Source organism: Poecilia reticulata, linkage group LG11 (assembly GCF_000633615.1).
Source record: "Poecilia reticulata strain Guanapo linkage group LG11, Guppy_female_1.0+MT, whole genome shotgun sequence".
In the NCBI taxonomy this organism is placed as follows: Eukaryota; Metazoa; Chordata; class Actinopteri; order Cyprinodontiformes; family Poeciliidae; genus Poecilia; species Poecilia reticulata.
Genome location: NC_024341.1, coordinates 22385512 through 22399594, shown reverse-complemented (window position 1 = coordinate 22399594; position 14083 = coordinate 22385512). Strand labels below are relative to the sequence as shown.

The window sequence follows — 14083 nt, the reverse complement described above, 5'->3', positions numbered from 1 at the left end:
GTGTGTGTGTGTGTGTGTGGGTGTGTGTGTGTGTGTGTGTGTGTGTCAGACTTCATTCCTCACCATATCTGATCTGGGCTGTAGTCGGCGGCGACGGCTCCAGAGTCTCTGAGGGGGGAAAAAAGGAAACATCAGAAGTTCTCTCATTAACTAACGGCTGCGGTTGGAGGCTGCTGCAACACAGCTGCTGCTGCACATTATAGTCGACTCATCTGTTTGAAAATGAACATCCTCCACCAATGCTTTCCACTGACTCTTTGCAGAGCTACTCAGCAGAAGTTACTGCTTGGACTCACCATTAAAGCTGAGAAAGTGATCTGTAGGATATTCTGCTTTGGATCAGGAGTTATAATCTAAAAATAGTATGGTCTCCATGGCAATGTGTCTTTGAAATAAAAAAAAATCTTTCTGTTAAATGTTAACACCAATTACAACACTTATTTTTTTATGATAGAAAACAAAAGATACAAACATGTGTGTCACTTGAAAAATTAACTGAAACTAAAGCGTGAATCAAGCATTTTTAATATAAAAATCAAAGAGACAACAGATGGTTAAACTCTTGGATAATTCATTGTGCAGTGTCACTGAAATGACTCATCAGAAATGTGTCAGACTGCGATCAGAGTTAAAGACCAATTATAAGGAAAAGTCAATGACAGGTGCAGAGTAATCTGCTGGGTTCATCACTTTAAGACCTCTAAGAGTTCATACTCTTGTTTAACCACGCTTTGGGAAAATAAAGCAGTTAGGCCAAGAGTTCAAACAGGGAGAAGGTTGTGTTGCTGCGTTAATGAGGCAAAAATCAAGAAACAACCACCAAGACAAAAGACATAACACAGCTCTATTCAAAGGATCGGGTTTAGTTTAAGAAGAAATGGGCAATGTTTTTATTATTATTATTATTTCAAATAAGTAGAAACATAAAATTATTAAATTTAAAAAAAGGCTAAGAAATAAAGGCTTTCCTTTTTGAGTCATTTCAAAATATTTACACATTTAAAATATTAAATCTGGCTCCAAACATTTCTTTGGGCACAAATTTCCTCTTTTCCCTTCCTTTTAAAAAAAGCATCTGTCAGCAGCATTAGGAAGCAGCTGCAGCTGTCTCAAGACTCACAACAAGTAAATATAGAAACGTTCGTTAGTTTGAAACCGTCCTGTCAGTGTGGCTGCACAGAAACAACGTAAACTTTCAAATTGGCAGATGAGCTCACAAAAAAATTGACTTGCTGTTCAAAAATACCATTTATAACGGTCAGCTGAAAATATTTTTAGATTAATAAACAAAACTGACTTAAACTGATATACTGATATTTGGTGAGATGTGATTTCCTAAAGATAAAGTATCTGGAATAAAACCATAAAATTCACTTTTAAATGCTTTTTGCAAAGCCAATATCTACATATTTAGATGTGAAATTAAGCCTCAAGTTTTTTCTGAAGTAAAAATATGACAATAAACATGGTAAGGCTCAGAACTTCACAATTTCACAAAAATGCAACGCAACACCACTGCTTAATGCTGCAAATGACATGTCCATACTTTTACCCCACATTCTTTCAAGTCTTTTCTTTTTGTTTTTCTTTTCTTCGTCACAATGTTCCACCTTTTCTTTGAGCTTTAAGATCTTGGCCACCAAAAATAAGCACCCACAATGTTTCCCAAAGGAAACAGACCCAAAATATTACTAGCATGCAAAAATTTCAAGTCATGCCATTAAAATTAAGGTAACCAACGAAAACATTGCATCAAATCTCCAAAACTGACTGTAGCGTAGGAAGTCCCATCAGAAACTACACCAGTAAACTGAAAATTGACAGTTGCCCTGCAACCAAATAATATAGTGTTATGCTGCTGCAATAACCTCACAGAGCAGGTTTTTATTTCATCTCTACCTCGGACGCTGATAAATATACCTGGCACTGTCTCTCTAAATGAGTAAAAACGTCCAACAGGACACAAAATGGGAGAAAAATACAAATGTTTCTAAGCAAACTATAATAAACTGGCCTCAGAAAATATGTTTTTCATACAGAAATGCAACAAATTCATATTTCAGTAAAGAATAACTAGGACAAAAAATGCACCAGAACCTTTGTTTGGTGGAATAGCAATAAGACATAAAGATGACTGAGTGGAGGAGATGAGAAAATTTCTGCAGTTAATAAGGATATGGGTTTACCTGTCAGCTGAAGAACCGGGGAAGATTACAATCATTACGCCTGCAGGTGGCCATTTAAATTCTGAAGCCTTTCCTCATTTTATTAATGGAAAATGGCTTGTTTTCAGGACGACGAGGATGTGTCTTGGCAGGGCAAAGATCGACAAAAATCTTTATTCGGGAAGTGATGGCATCATCAGATGGATGGCTATAAAAACTAGGATGGAAATATAAGAAGAGACAGAGGTATCCATGGCAAATATTCAAAAGGAATCAAAACAAAAAGTTTTCAATTGAACTCATTAGCACATATCTAATCGTAGATTTTTCTTTTCCTTTATTTTTAATAATCATATGTTCTATGAAGCTGCTGTGTTCTCAGAGTGAAGCTACAGCTCATATGTGGTCGTTGTTTTCATCTTATTCTTTTCAAATAAAACAATAAAAAAAAAACAGTTTTCTGCTTCAAGCAATAAACACACTTTATGTAACAAATCTAAGTTTTCTACCTCTGACCAACTCATTCTTTAAGAAATAAGCCTTTCATATTCACACAAGAATAAAATGCCCTATATCCAACTCAGCTTGAATCTCAAGTTGCTAAGCAACAAATGCCCCTCCTACCATTGCTGGCTAGGGGCAGGGAAGAAACGTGGAAGTGACAGTAAATATAGTTTCTCAGTTGCAAAATCATCAGGAAAGAGCCAAGCTGCTAAAGGACAAACAGTGTACTAAGAAAACATCACAACAAACACTCAGAAAACTTAACTAAAAGTCTTGATATCAGACAAGTATTATTTATATACACGTTATATATATACACGTTCCAGATAGGTTGTGTTCTTTAAGAAGAATTTTAATTCCTCTTGTTTCCAAACCTTTTTACATGAAAACAAAAAATATATTTAATTTGGAAAGTCTTTTAGATATTACATAAATAAATTAGAATTCAGTATCTTAAAATAAATATAGGTGGGGTTTTTTTGCATTTTAAAAACGCATACAGAAAATAAGTATAGTATATAACAAATTAATCCCAACTGCTGGTCCATGAAACCATGCAAATATGCTGCCCTAGAGTAGTCAGACCACGAACCAGTTCCATCTGTAAAGCAGGACTGAAGAACTGAGTAAATACTCTTTAGTCCATACACATAAAATCACTTTATAATAAAATATTTATAGTCTATCATAATGCAAATTTATCCTAAGCAGCACCGAAGACAACAAAACACTTGCTTTACCAAAGTGACATATGCCATGGTGTCACTTTGTATACTGAAAATGTAAAATGCTAATTTGAGTTAATTTAGAAACACAATAACTTATGGGACCATAAATGATTCTAATGCTGGACAGTTTGTAATCATTGTGGGAATGAAAGGGCAAATCTCTTTAGGACAGCCAGTGTTTCACTGAAGTGTCTGGTTATAAATGGTGCAGGGAGAATATTTTCTTAAACTCCAATAAAAAAAAATCAATGGTATTTTTTATTAATTTGTTTAACTACACATCTCATCACAACATACTGTATTATAAATCTGGCTTAAAGCCCAAGCATACCATCTGCTTTTTTTTTTCTAAACTCTTTTCCTAAACAAAGAACAAATCTCTCGTTTTTTTGGTATCCCCCCAGCTGGCAAAGTTACGTTGCTTAACACCTATGGTTTTAAAATTTATCTGAAGTGATGAAGAAGTGGATATTTGTAAAATGTGGTCTAGATGGACTGATTAGTATATTTTAGGCCAATTTGGACCTTTCAGTTTAAAAAATATATATAAAAGAACCATCACAAAAGCAAATATAAAAATCACTAAAATCCCAGTGAATGAGTTACAGTAATAATGAATAAACATTCATGTAATTTGGCACAATGAGCATCCAACCTCCTAACAGGCTCTCCTGAGGATGCAGTAATCCTGAATGATGAGTCCTGTTAATATAGCCTGCTGTGCTTTCATGACTAAAAATGCAAAAAGATATCAAATCTTAATAAAAGTTGCAAGAAATCACTTTTAAATACATCACTTTTAAATACATCACTGTGCTTTAATAAGTTCCTGATCAAACATATTCTTGTTCTCATTTTCTGCTACAAAAACTMTGCTCTTCTAAAAAGGATGTTATGTTACATATCTTGTTACATAGGATGCAACATAACATCCATTTAATCCTTTGTGTTCTGTGCAATACAAATAAACTTCACACATTTGAAATACACCTGTTGATTCTTAAGACTATTCATTTCCTAAGCAGTGCTGTAAATATCTAGTCACCTACTGGGAATAACCCATTTTCTGCCTTTCTGAATCTGACTCACTAATGAGTTCAGTGTGAATACAAACACTGTGACTCCTGGGACCTACGTCCAGAAATAGACCCGACTGAAAAAATAAATATCAAAGCACTTTATGCACCAGCAGCAGTAACATAAAGAAGAGCTGTACCCTGCTAATGGAGACTAGCTCATAAAGCTCTAACTGACAGCTGTGTGTGACAAACACAGTTCGTATGTCAGTGTGAAATGAAATCAAACAGTCTGAATGTGTGTACATATTTAGACGGCTGCAGATGCTGCCTCATCCGTCTGTTTTCACGCTGCTGATTAACAACGGTGGAACAGCTTCTGCAGCATAAGGCCAACCTGATCAGCAGACAAGAAGCAAGATCTTCCTGCGAATAAATCTGAATATTTGAATACAACATTAGCGCAGTTATTAACAGCCGATGCCTGAACAAATTCATTCATAATCATAATGCCAACATGCTTTTATCAATTATAATCATCCTGTGATGCATTTAGAAAGATTTTGAAGGTCAAAAATACCGTTTCATCATCAGCGAAAAGTTCAACACTGAAATCCGAACCACTGAAGGCATCTGACACTAATTAAAGTTACTCAACTGTGAAAAAAAAAAACAAACAAAAAACTTATTTTTGCCTTTGCTTTTCAGAACATTTTAAGTTCAAACATTGGAGCCTGTGGAAAAACATTGTCACTAATTATCTGCAATTTGTACTTGACTGTAAACTCAGGGAATGAACTATAATATCCTTGTAAAAAGCATATTGAGTTAGTATAACTTTGTTTATGGTAAAAATAATATTTAACTGTGTCTTTTTAATAAAACTTATGAGAAACATGGTCCACTGCTGTGTAATTAAGTTAAAACAAATCAGGCAACAGAGTCCAAAAACAAACTACAGAGAAAGCAGGCTTGTTAAGGGTTAATTTCTATATTAAAATGTTTCAGCAACTCTCAACCTGAATTAGAACGAAATACTGTTAAAACCCCTTTGAATTTCTAAAACCCAAACCAAAACAGTTGGCACACCCAATTTGCTTGATTGTTTGTTAACGGGTGAAATAAAATTAAGGAGAAATATCGAGAATGCAGAGGAGAGATAATCCCWTCAAGTGTCTTCATGTCACACAAATAAAGAACATGAGCCACCATCTGCCAAACCCACCTCTGCCTCTCACAATGATATTTTATACCATCTTTCTAAAATAAATTCAAAAATAAGAGTGTCCCTTTTGAGACACCAGATTTTACGTTGTGATGAATGTTGACACATAAATATGAGTCGGCCTAATTAAATGTGCCATTGAATAAGAGATTTTGCGGACGTTTGTGCTCTGAATACAAATTATGTTTTTAATTGTAATAGATGATCTGTGGATTTGCAGCTTCTTGTYACAGTAGTGCAATATGAATGTATATTTTATGCTTCATTTGAACATATCACAAAACTGAGCAGGAATTTATAATCTTTAATTAAAGAAGCTGCCTCAATATCTACAGCTGAATATGATAATTACACAATGAGAAAAATTAATATCGGAATTACTGAATAAAAAAATATTAGTCTTCAGAATGAAATGCAGTGTGGTGATAAGAAAAAAATGACATATCAGCAGAACTTCATTATTCATAAAGCACCAATCAACCTTTCTAAGCCAATGCCAATTTTAGTTTGCCCTTGTGGTTCTGCCAGGAGACTTAGCCGATTCAGAGAAAAAATGGCCAAATTTAATACCTCAGATGTATTACTAATTACTATACAAATAACTTGACCACAAGGTCAAGTTCAATCAAAAATTCAATCAAAATTTGATTGAATTTTGCAAAGTCAAAATTCTATAAAAATCAAAATTCCAGATTAAAAATGGTAAATTACTTGCTGACATTGAAATCAATATGGACATGTCGACTTCTTGCACACCTTTGTGGTTTCTGAAGATATTAAACTGATGTGGAAAATGCTCAAGTTTGTTAAAGAGTGCAGAAAGGTTTGCTTCTGAGAGTGTTGATGTATAGGGGTTTTTTATTATTTTTTACAGAACAATAAGAACTTCATCAATAATATAACAACGGCTGAGGTCTAATGTAGTGTCATACATTCTCTCTGCTTAGAAGTTAAAAGCTATTTAGGAGGAGATGCTCCAGTGGGAAAATGCCTCAGCTGCCTGCCAAACAACAGGGAGAACACAGTAGTGCTTATGGGCTGAGTAAGAGAAAAGCACAGATGTCTGCAAAAACAACAAAGGACAGAGTCCAGCTAGTGCCAGCAATTAAGAATCTTCCTTTAGGATTTATAGTGTGTTTCTAGTCCAACAAAACTGAAATCTCAGGTACTGCTGGACTTCTTGTAGCAACAAGAATAAGAGTATCAGATAATGATACAGAATCAATGTAAGGTTCTGTCGGAAATCTAAAGACTAATATAAGCAATACAATTCAGTAATATTGCAAAAAATGTTTCCTGAGCTGTTGATTATTGCTAAAGAGGCACTGAACTATTAAAACAGATTTGTCAACAATCTTGCTGATAAATGCATAAATAGCCATGTAATTGCCCTGCATGTTTTAAAGTGTGAATACTTCAGGTGTCCACTTTGGGGAGAAATAACACACCTAGTGTAAAAGCACTTGTTAGATCAAAGCATTAACTCCGGTTCTCTCCACAGTTCCTATTTTAACCCTGTTATTCTACAATCACTTGTCAAGTATTGTGGTGCATCTCTGGAAATTCATCTCAATCCCCCAGCATGAGGCAGTACTTTCTGCTCAGTTCAAAGCGACATCACGCTGTGGCTGGCCAGGCAGGCTCCACAACCGGCCTCACGATGCAGCTGAGGTTTTTTTTTTATATATATAAAAAAAAAAGACCTAATTTATCTGCCGATCAGCACCTTTTCAAACTTCCTAGTTGCCAGTCAGCACCTTCAAACTGCTTTCCCTAAAGAAAGTGTCTTTATTCATCTCAAATCTCTGAGGAAATCAGTGCTACGTTCACAGCTCTGCTCAGTGTTAGTACTGCTGAATGACATGAGATTGACAAGCTTGTCACAGTGTGTTGGCACCATATTGTGAGTGAAAGGCTGAAAGCATACTGCAGTGACAGCAGGCTTGGTGTTATACCTACTACAATAACAAGAATTACCAATAGTGTTGCCCACACTGATAATTTAACAGACATAAATATAAAGTTTGGATCTCAAACTGAAACTTTATCAGCTAAGAGCCAGATGATTTCTTATTCCTCCCAACATCTTGGATAAATCTCAGGGTTTTCACAGGGGGAAATGTTTTGAGCATGTCGTCCAGCCTTTTCTGTTGGCATGACAGGCAGTGCGGGAGAAACTGCCGGAGGCTCCCGAACTGCTGATGAGAGCCCAGCACCAGTTCAGAAACAGTCAGCCATGAGCTAATGCTAACCGATATAAACTGAACGGTTCGATGACTGCTACAGAAACATCTAATCCTTTTCTTTTAGTGGCTTTAATTAGATGGAGCCTCACTCTGATCTGGTATTATTTTCACTGAAATGTTCCTGCTTGAAATTAATAAAAGCAGACGGGGAGAGTAAAGATACTTCATTGATTCGACCGTCTGCTACAAGCCCTTAGACAGTCTGCCCTCATTCCTACCAAATGTTTGTTTAAAAAATAAGCCTCCATTAACCTGAAAGCCTGAAAAGCTATAATTATCCACCTAATCCAACCATTTATATTATTTACCGCAACCGTGAAACAAAAGTATAGTGATAAGCTTTGTGATAATGATGAACTTCAGTTGATCATGTTTGCAAACCCCAAAAATCTGATGGTATGTTTTGGATTGTTGCTTTCTTGTTTAAACAATTTTTTCCTCTGTTTGTTCCTTGAATCAATGAATATCAATAAATCTTAAAATACAGTACTAACACTATTATTTTGTGCCATTCTGTAGTAAAACTGAACCGTTTTTTGTAACTACTGTACTCGAAGAACCTTTTTTTATAAAGGTTTGAGATATTATGGACACAACTGTAGGCATGATCTACACTCAAACAATTTCTGACAGTTCTTTCTGTTCCTCCTCCAGTAGAGACACACCCAACTTGGCTAGAACAAAACCAAACATTAACCAGCTAGCGTGAGACTTGGCAATGAAGAAGGGGCATTTTTCTTGCACCTGAATCAAGAGCTACAATGCACAGTAAGGGTATGTTCACACTTTATAGTCCAGTAGACTAAATTAAATTGGGGACCAAAATTGCAACATTTGTATCATCTGTCAAACAAACCAAATGCTTTGAAAAATATGTTCAACATGTTGGTCATGCTGGACCAAGAACCAATGAAGGAAACAATATGAAAACCTCTGAACACAACTTTCTTCTTCACAAAATGTAAACAACAATGGGGTGGTGGCAGATTTTAGCCGTTGTAGGAATTCTCTTCAGTTGTTGGTAATAGACCAAAAAGTAGACTAAACATGGGTGCTGTGAATACACCCTAAAACCTAAGATATTCTTGATTACAATTGATTACAATTATGTAAAAAGATGAATAAAAATCAAATAGGAGTTTTGATATATAAAATATATCACAAAGTTTCACATTAGAAAAGTTCAAAACTATTCCTGAATACTTGAAAGCTCCAGTCTCTGAGCAGTTCAAATTTAAAGAGCTTTGGTTTCATCATAAAAGCCCCCCTCCGATTCCCCCCAAAAAGCAATTCTCTCTCAAAAACAAAACCCAAGGCCATGTTCAGTATATTACCGGTGTTGGCCAACATCTTGCTGCAGCATGAACCTCTGCTGCTGAGGACTGCTGTGTCTGTAAGCTGCAGACTGGCGAGCGCAGGAAATAGTTTCCTTTAGGAAGTCACTTTGTCAATCTCAGATTCCACCATTCAGCCTTGGATTATAGACAATGATGACGAATATTTTTGTACTGCCATACTTCTATATTTTTGGTGACATGAATGGCTAGAAAAAAAAATAAACACTGTTCTCTACTGTAGATGAACATCCACTGCATCAAACAACAAACAATTGTATTTTAAGAGCTGCAGGTGAACATAAATGAAACAATTCAACGTGTTTTGTTTTTTTTCCCTAATGTTAAGACTTCATCATCTCAGAGGGAATACTTAACATTTCAGGGCTGGTTATCAGGAGGAAGGTTTATGTAACGAGTGAGGAAGGCTCCAGGTGAGAGGCGGGAAGAAGACTAGCTGATTTGCATGAGCATTTCATGGAAATGTGGAGTTTATTTAAATAATACAAGCTTTGGAGACTTTTTGTTGCTTGAAAGAGAAATATATATGGAGTGTTGAAGTTTATACACAGATAGATTGTCAGGATTTTCTCAGGGAACTTCTGATTCCAGCGTTGCTTTGACGTCACATAACTACAGATTTATGTCAACCTGCAGCTATATGCAGGAACAAACTGATTCCCAGTTGATTACCATAGTAAATCAGAAGTTATTTTTTTCAACAGTGTCAAAACAGCAGATAAACCAACTGCAGCAAATTAAAAAAAAATATGTGGAACAACTGAATATGGTGCCCATGTCTGCCCAGTAGAAACAGAAAGGAGAAATACCCTTGCACTCATGGCATGTTTGTTGCATCAGTAACCAGCCACAGGCACCACTAACATACTCAACTGTTGCATCTTGTTTATTGTACGACTGTGTAGTCTCTCTCTGCATTAGGTGAAATTCTTTCTTCATAGCAGTACAGTTTAAGGACTTTACATTATCCCTTAATAATAACCTTTTACCAGTGAAGTAAAGTCCTATTCATAACCTAAAATCCCCTGTGATGCCACCCAAGCTGCCTTGACGGGAATATTCTAAAGCATCATTGTCTACATTAAAACCCCGCAGTGTGACCGCTGCCCATATGTCAAAGCAGCATGAGCAATTGCAGATTTCCACAGTGATAGTGCATTTTAATTGGACTCAGTGGGACATCTTGTCAAGCTGGAGCAGAAACAGAAAAAGACAGAAGCTCAATGGTAAACAACACAGATACTGCACACTAACCTTTTAATTTGAATGAAGCTGAGTTTAAGCTTAAGGGTCATTTTTTGCTGCAATCGTTCTGGTGAATCAGTCAAAGTATTTCACCACGCAAAGCGACACTTCCTTCAGACTTCTGACAGAAATTAGAAGGTTTGGACAACAGCTTTAACGAGATGTCATGGAACAAGATCTAGGGACATTAAGACAAAATAATATTTCTTCCCAAAAGGAGGTCTGTTTAACTGGTGCATCAGTTTAACTTCTTATTAAGAGCACCCAATAACAGGAAGTATTTTCTGAATCATTGCCCTGTTGCAGTGATGGCGTCCACAAACAAAGATCATTGTCAGCTGGAGAACAATGATGGCAACATCCTTTCAAATTATGTTAGTTGCAGACTTTTCATATCCGGTAGAAACACAAAATAAGAACAGACAAGATTTTTTAAGAAGAGCTGCCGCAAACAACTTTTTTTGAGCACAATGCCTGTTTTGTTTAGTTTTCTTCTTGGAAAAAGTTACTAAAAACAAGTTTTTGTCTAAATTAAGGTGAATTCATGGTTCTTTTTTCCACATAATGTAACCGGTAGTGTTTATGATAATAAAAAAATAATTATTATGTGATCGTTATCGGTGATCGGCCCTCATGGGTGATCGGTATCGGTATCAGCAGGAAAAAACCTGATCAGCACATCTCTACTAAACACCAATTTACTAAAAGAGCTTTCGATTTATAAAACAACAAAAGCATGAATTTACATGTGGGGTAGAAAGGAAGAGGCTCTCAAGAGATTCTTTTTCTCCAGATGTTTTTTCCTAACTGCAGCTCCAACTCAGTCACAGCTGGTCTGTCACCATGACTTGACAACAGACTCGGTGGCTAATATTAATGATGCTCCAACATGAAAACATCTTTGCTGCATTTTAACCATAAATTGTACTAAAAAAATCTCTCTGAAGCTGTGATTTGTTTTGTTAAGTGTGTTTGTTACATCCAAACTGATCGCAAGATAGTCAAGCCAATTGAATGCATAAAAGAAGTTTACAAAATGCCCCAAATGTAGATTTATTGTAATTTAGTAAGTACTGTGTGAGAAATGTTTTGGAGCTCTTAAGTAAACACTTTCACCCTCTTTGCTGCTCCTGGGTGGCATTTAGCTCATTAGTTGTTAGAGTTAAAGGGGTTTAAGTTGCTTATTAGCACAGACGTTCAGCGCTAACGTCTTTCTCTACTCAGCTTCACGGTCTAATTAAAACATTGGACAGTGCAGCAGCATGATGCACCGCTATAGTTAATGATACTGCACAATAACAGTCAAACGAAGCCAAGAAGATAAGTCAGTATTATAAACTTGAACATACAGAAATCTCTTTCACTTCCAGGCCAATTTCGTCTTAAAATGTTTGCAGTCACTCAAATTTAAGACTCAAGATCATGGGACCAAATGTGTGGGTTGTGGCCAAGACTGCATGATGTGAAGTAAAAATGTATGACGTTATCAGTCCTGATAATGCCACATTTACATCACTCCTCTCCATTTCTGCTGTGCCTCCAACGCTATGTGAACTTTAGGATCTTAGGAACCATTTTAGAATCAGAAATGGGCATCTACTGCAGTTGAACTCCAATCAAACAGATATGTTATTGGCATGCAATGTGTGAATGACCAGCAGGGGGTTAGAACCACAGCTACTTGTAGATAGCTCAAATCTGTGAATACACTGTCTAAAAATTATTATTTTTTTATAGTTCAAACACTAAATGTTACGACAGAAGCTAACGGCAACAGTTTTTTTTTTCTTAAATCCATTATTGATTTAGTAAGTATTATTGAGAATACAATAAGCACCAAGAAAAACAGATGACACTCCTAGATTGGCTGATTTACGCTGATTGGCATGTCAAGTAGCATTGTGCCAAAGTATTTTAGGTTCTCAAGCTACATGTTTTTCCCCCAATATTTTAGAAATGGTCTGCCAAAAAAATACGCAAACATTTTGTAAATAATTTTGACTTATGTTTCATAGAAATGTCTGTGAATACTTAACCTCAAATAGGGAGGGGTCCACTGTTGGCAAATATTGAATTTCAAATAATATTTTTCAACACTGATATTGCTTACACACGCAGGTTTTTAATAAGTATAATGGTAGAGACACTGGTTTGGAATGAATCCTTTCACTCAGTTTTAAGGGACCATTTTTTTCAGTACTAACTAGTCAATCATTGATTGGCGTCGTTTGTGGTGAAACTGTCACCAAATGTCAGCGCTGTCAAATTGGTAGTGCATCATCAGCATGGACAACATATCGTCAGTGCCAAATTGCTGCTGTAAGAGTTCGATGTCTCTAAAGGGGCTCCTTTTGTTAGTTTGACATTTAGTGCTTTACAAATCATGAAATGCCAAAACATTGTGACCTTCTGTGTTAACTTCCTAGGGATTCAACACAGGGAAAATTAATCTAATGCTTCTATTAATTCATTTACTTTTTTTTCCATTGAGAAACTTCTATTAAAAAACATTTTCAGCCAAATATATCTATTGTTTTTAATTCTTCATCACACATGTAGAAATTGATTTGATATGAAGTGTCTTACACAAAACTCTCTGCGAAAAAAAAAAAAAATGTGTTACCAAAATAATTCAATTCAAAAACACTTCATTGATCCCTCAAGGAAATTAAATAAATGGGTGCGGAGGAGAGTAGCAAGGTTCATTGGGTTCATTTATGAGTCAACCCTGAAAACAATACGAGTACCAAACATAATGCTGGGTCTCTGGGTAATTAAAACAGTCTCTGAGGAAACATCAAAACTGTCTTTCAGACTGAACATACAAGCTTCTCTCCTTGGTTCATCAATGTGYAAAAGAAAACCCTCTTATTCACTGGGCAGTAGATAAATTACCAGGTGGAAAAGGAATACATTAGCTAAAGAAAAAGCTGAATTTCCGTTGCCTTAATGAGCAGCTTGGGTGCACAGTAATAATGAGCTGTCTTGTGCAAAATAAAAGGATAAAGACAGTCAGGAGGTACAACTTTATCTGTTTCAGTTAAAACAATACATCTCCAACAGTTTCAGTATTATATGACTTTTTGAATAAGACGTTAGATTTTGGGCAATACCATACAGCAAGCAGAAGAAAAACACACGACTCAACAAAAGTTATTAAAGATTAGAAAAAACTGATGAGTTCAATTCAGATTCTCCATAACTGGCAAGTGTCAAGTGTAAAACTTATTAGTCTCAGCAACACAGAGCAAATCTGAAATCTATACGGCATAGACCAACGCATAGAGAAAAATCATGACTTTTTTTCCCCAAGCAAAGAACATGCAGATTTTCCTGAAGTTTTCTACTACTGACTCAGAAGATGGTTTTAGTGTTTTGGACATTATGATGAGTCACTCTGGTCTTGAGACAAATTGCCTTAAGATCAAATGAAACCAGCAATGACTTCACAAAACAGTCAGTGTTTCTACCAACTTCCACAGTCTTGAAATAGAGCTGGTCTTATGACTGAGTAAACAGATTACTGTAGTGAAAACAACATATTCTTGTTCCAAAGCAGGAGGGTATGAGCATCAGCATCCTTCGCTTGTTCCATGTAG

General features: G+C 35.9%; 1 protein-coding gene across 1 annotated transcript in view; it reads right to left on the bottom strand.

Moving 5' to 3' along the window:
- The window catches only part of tmem65 (transmembrane protein 65), a 30254-nt gene that overhangs the window by 13294 nt on the left and 2877 nt on the right, over positions 1 to 14083 (bottom strand). Inside the window, exon 2 of the mRNA XM_008422647.2 lies at positions 64 to 108. Within this exon, the coding sequence (XP_008420869.1) occupies positions 64 to 108 (45 nt within the window). The remainder of the gene's footprint in view (positions 1 to 63; positions 109 to 14083) is intronic.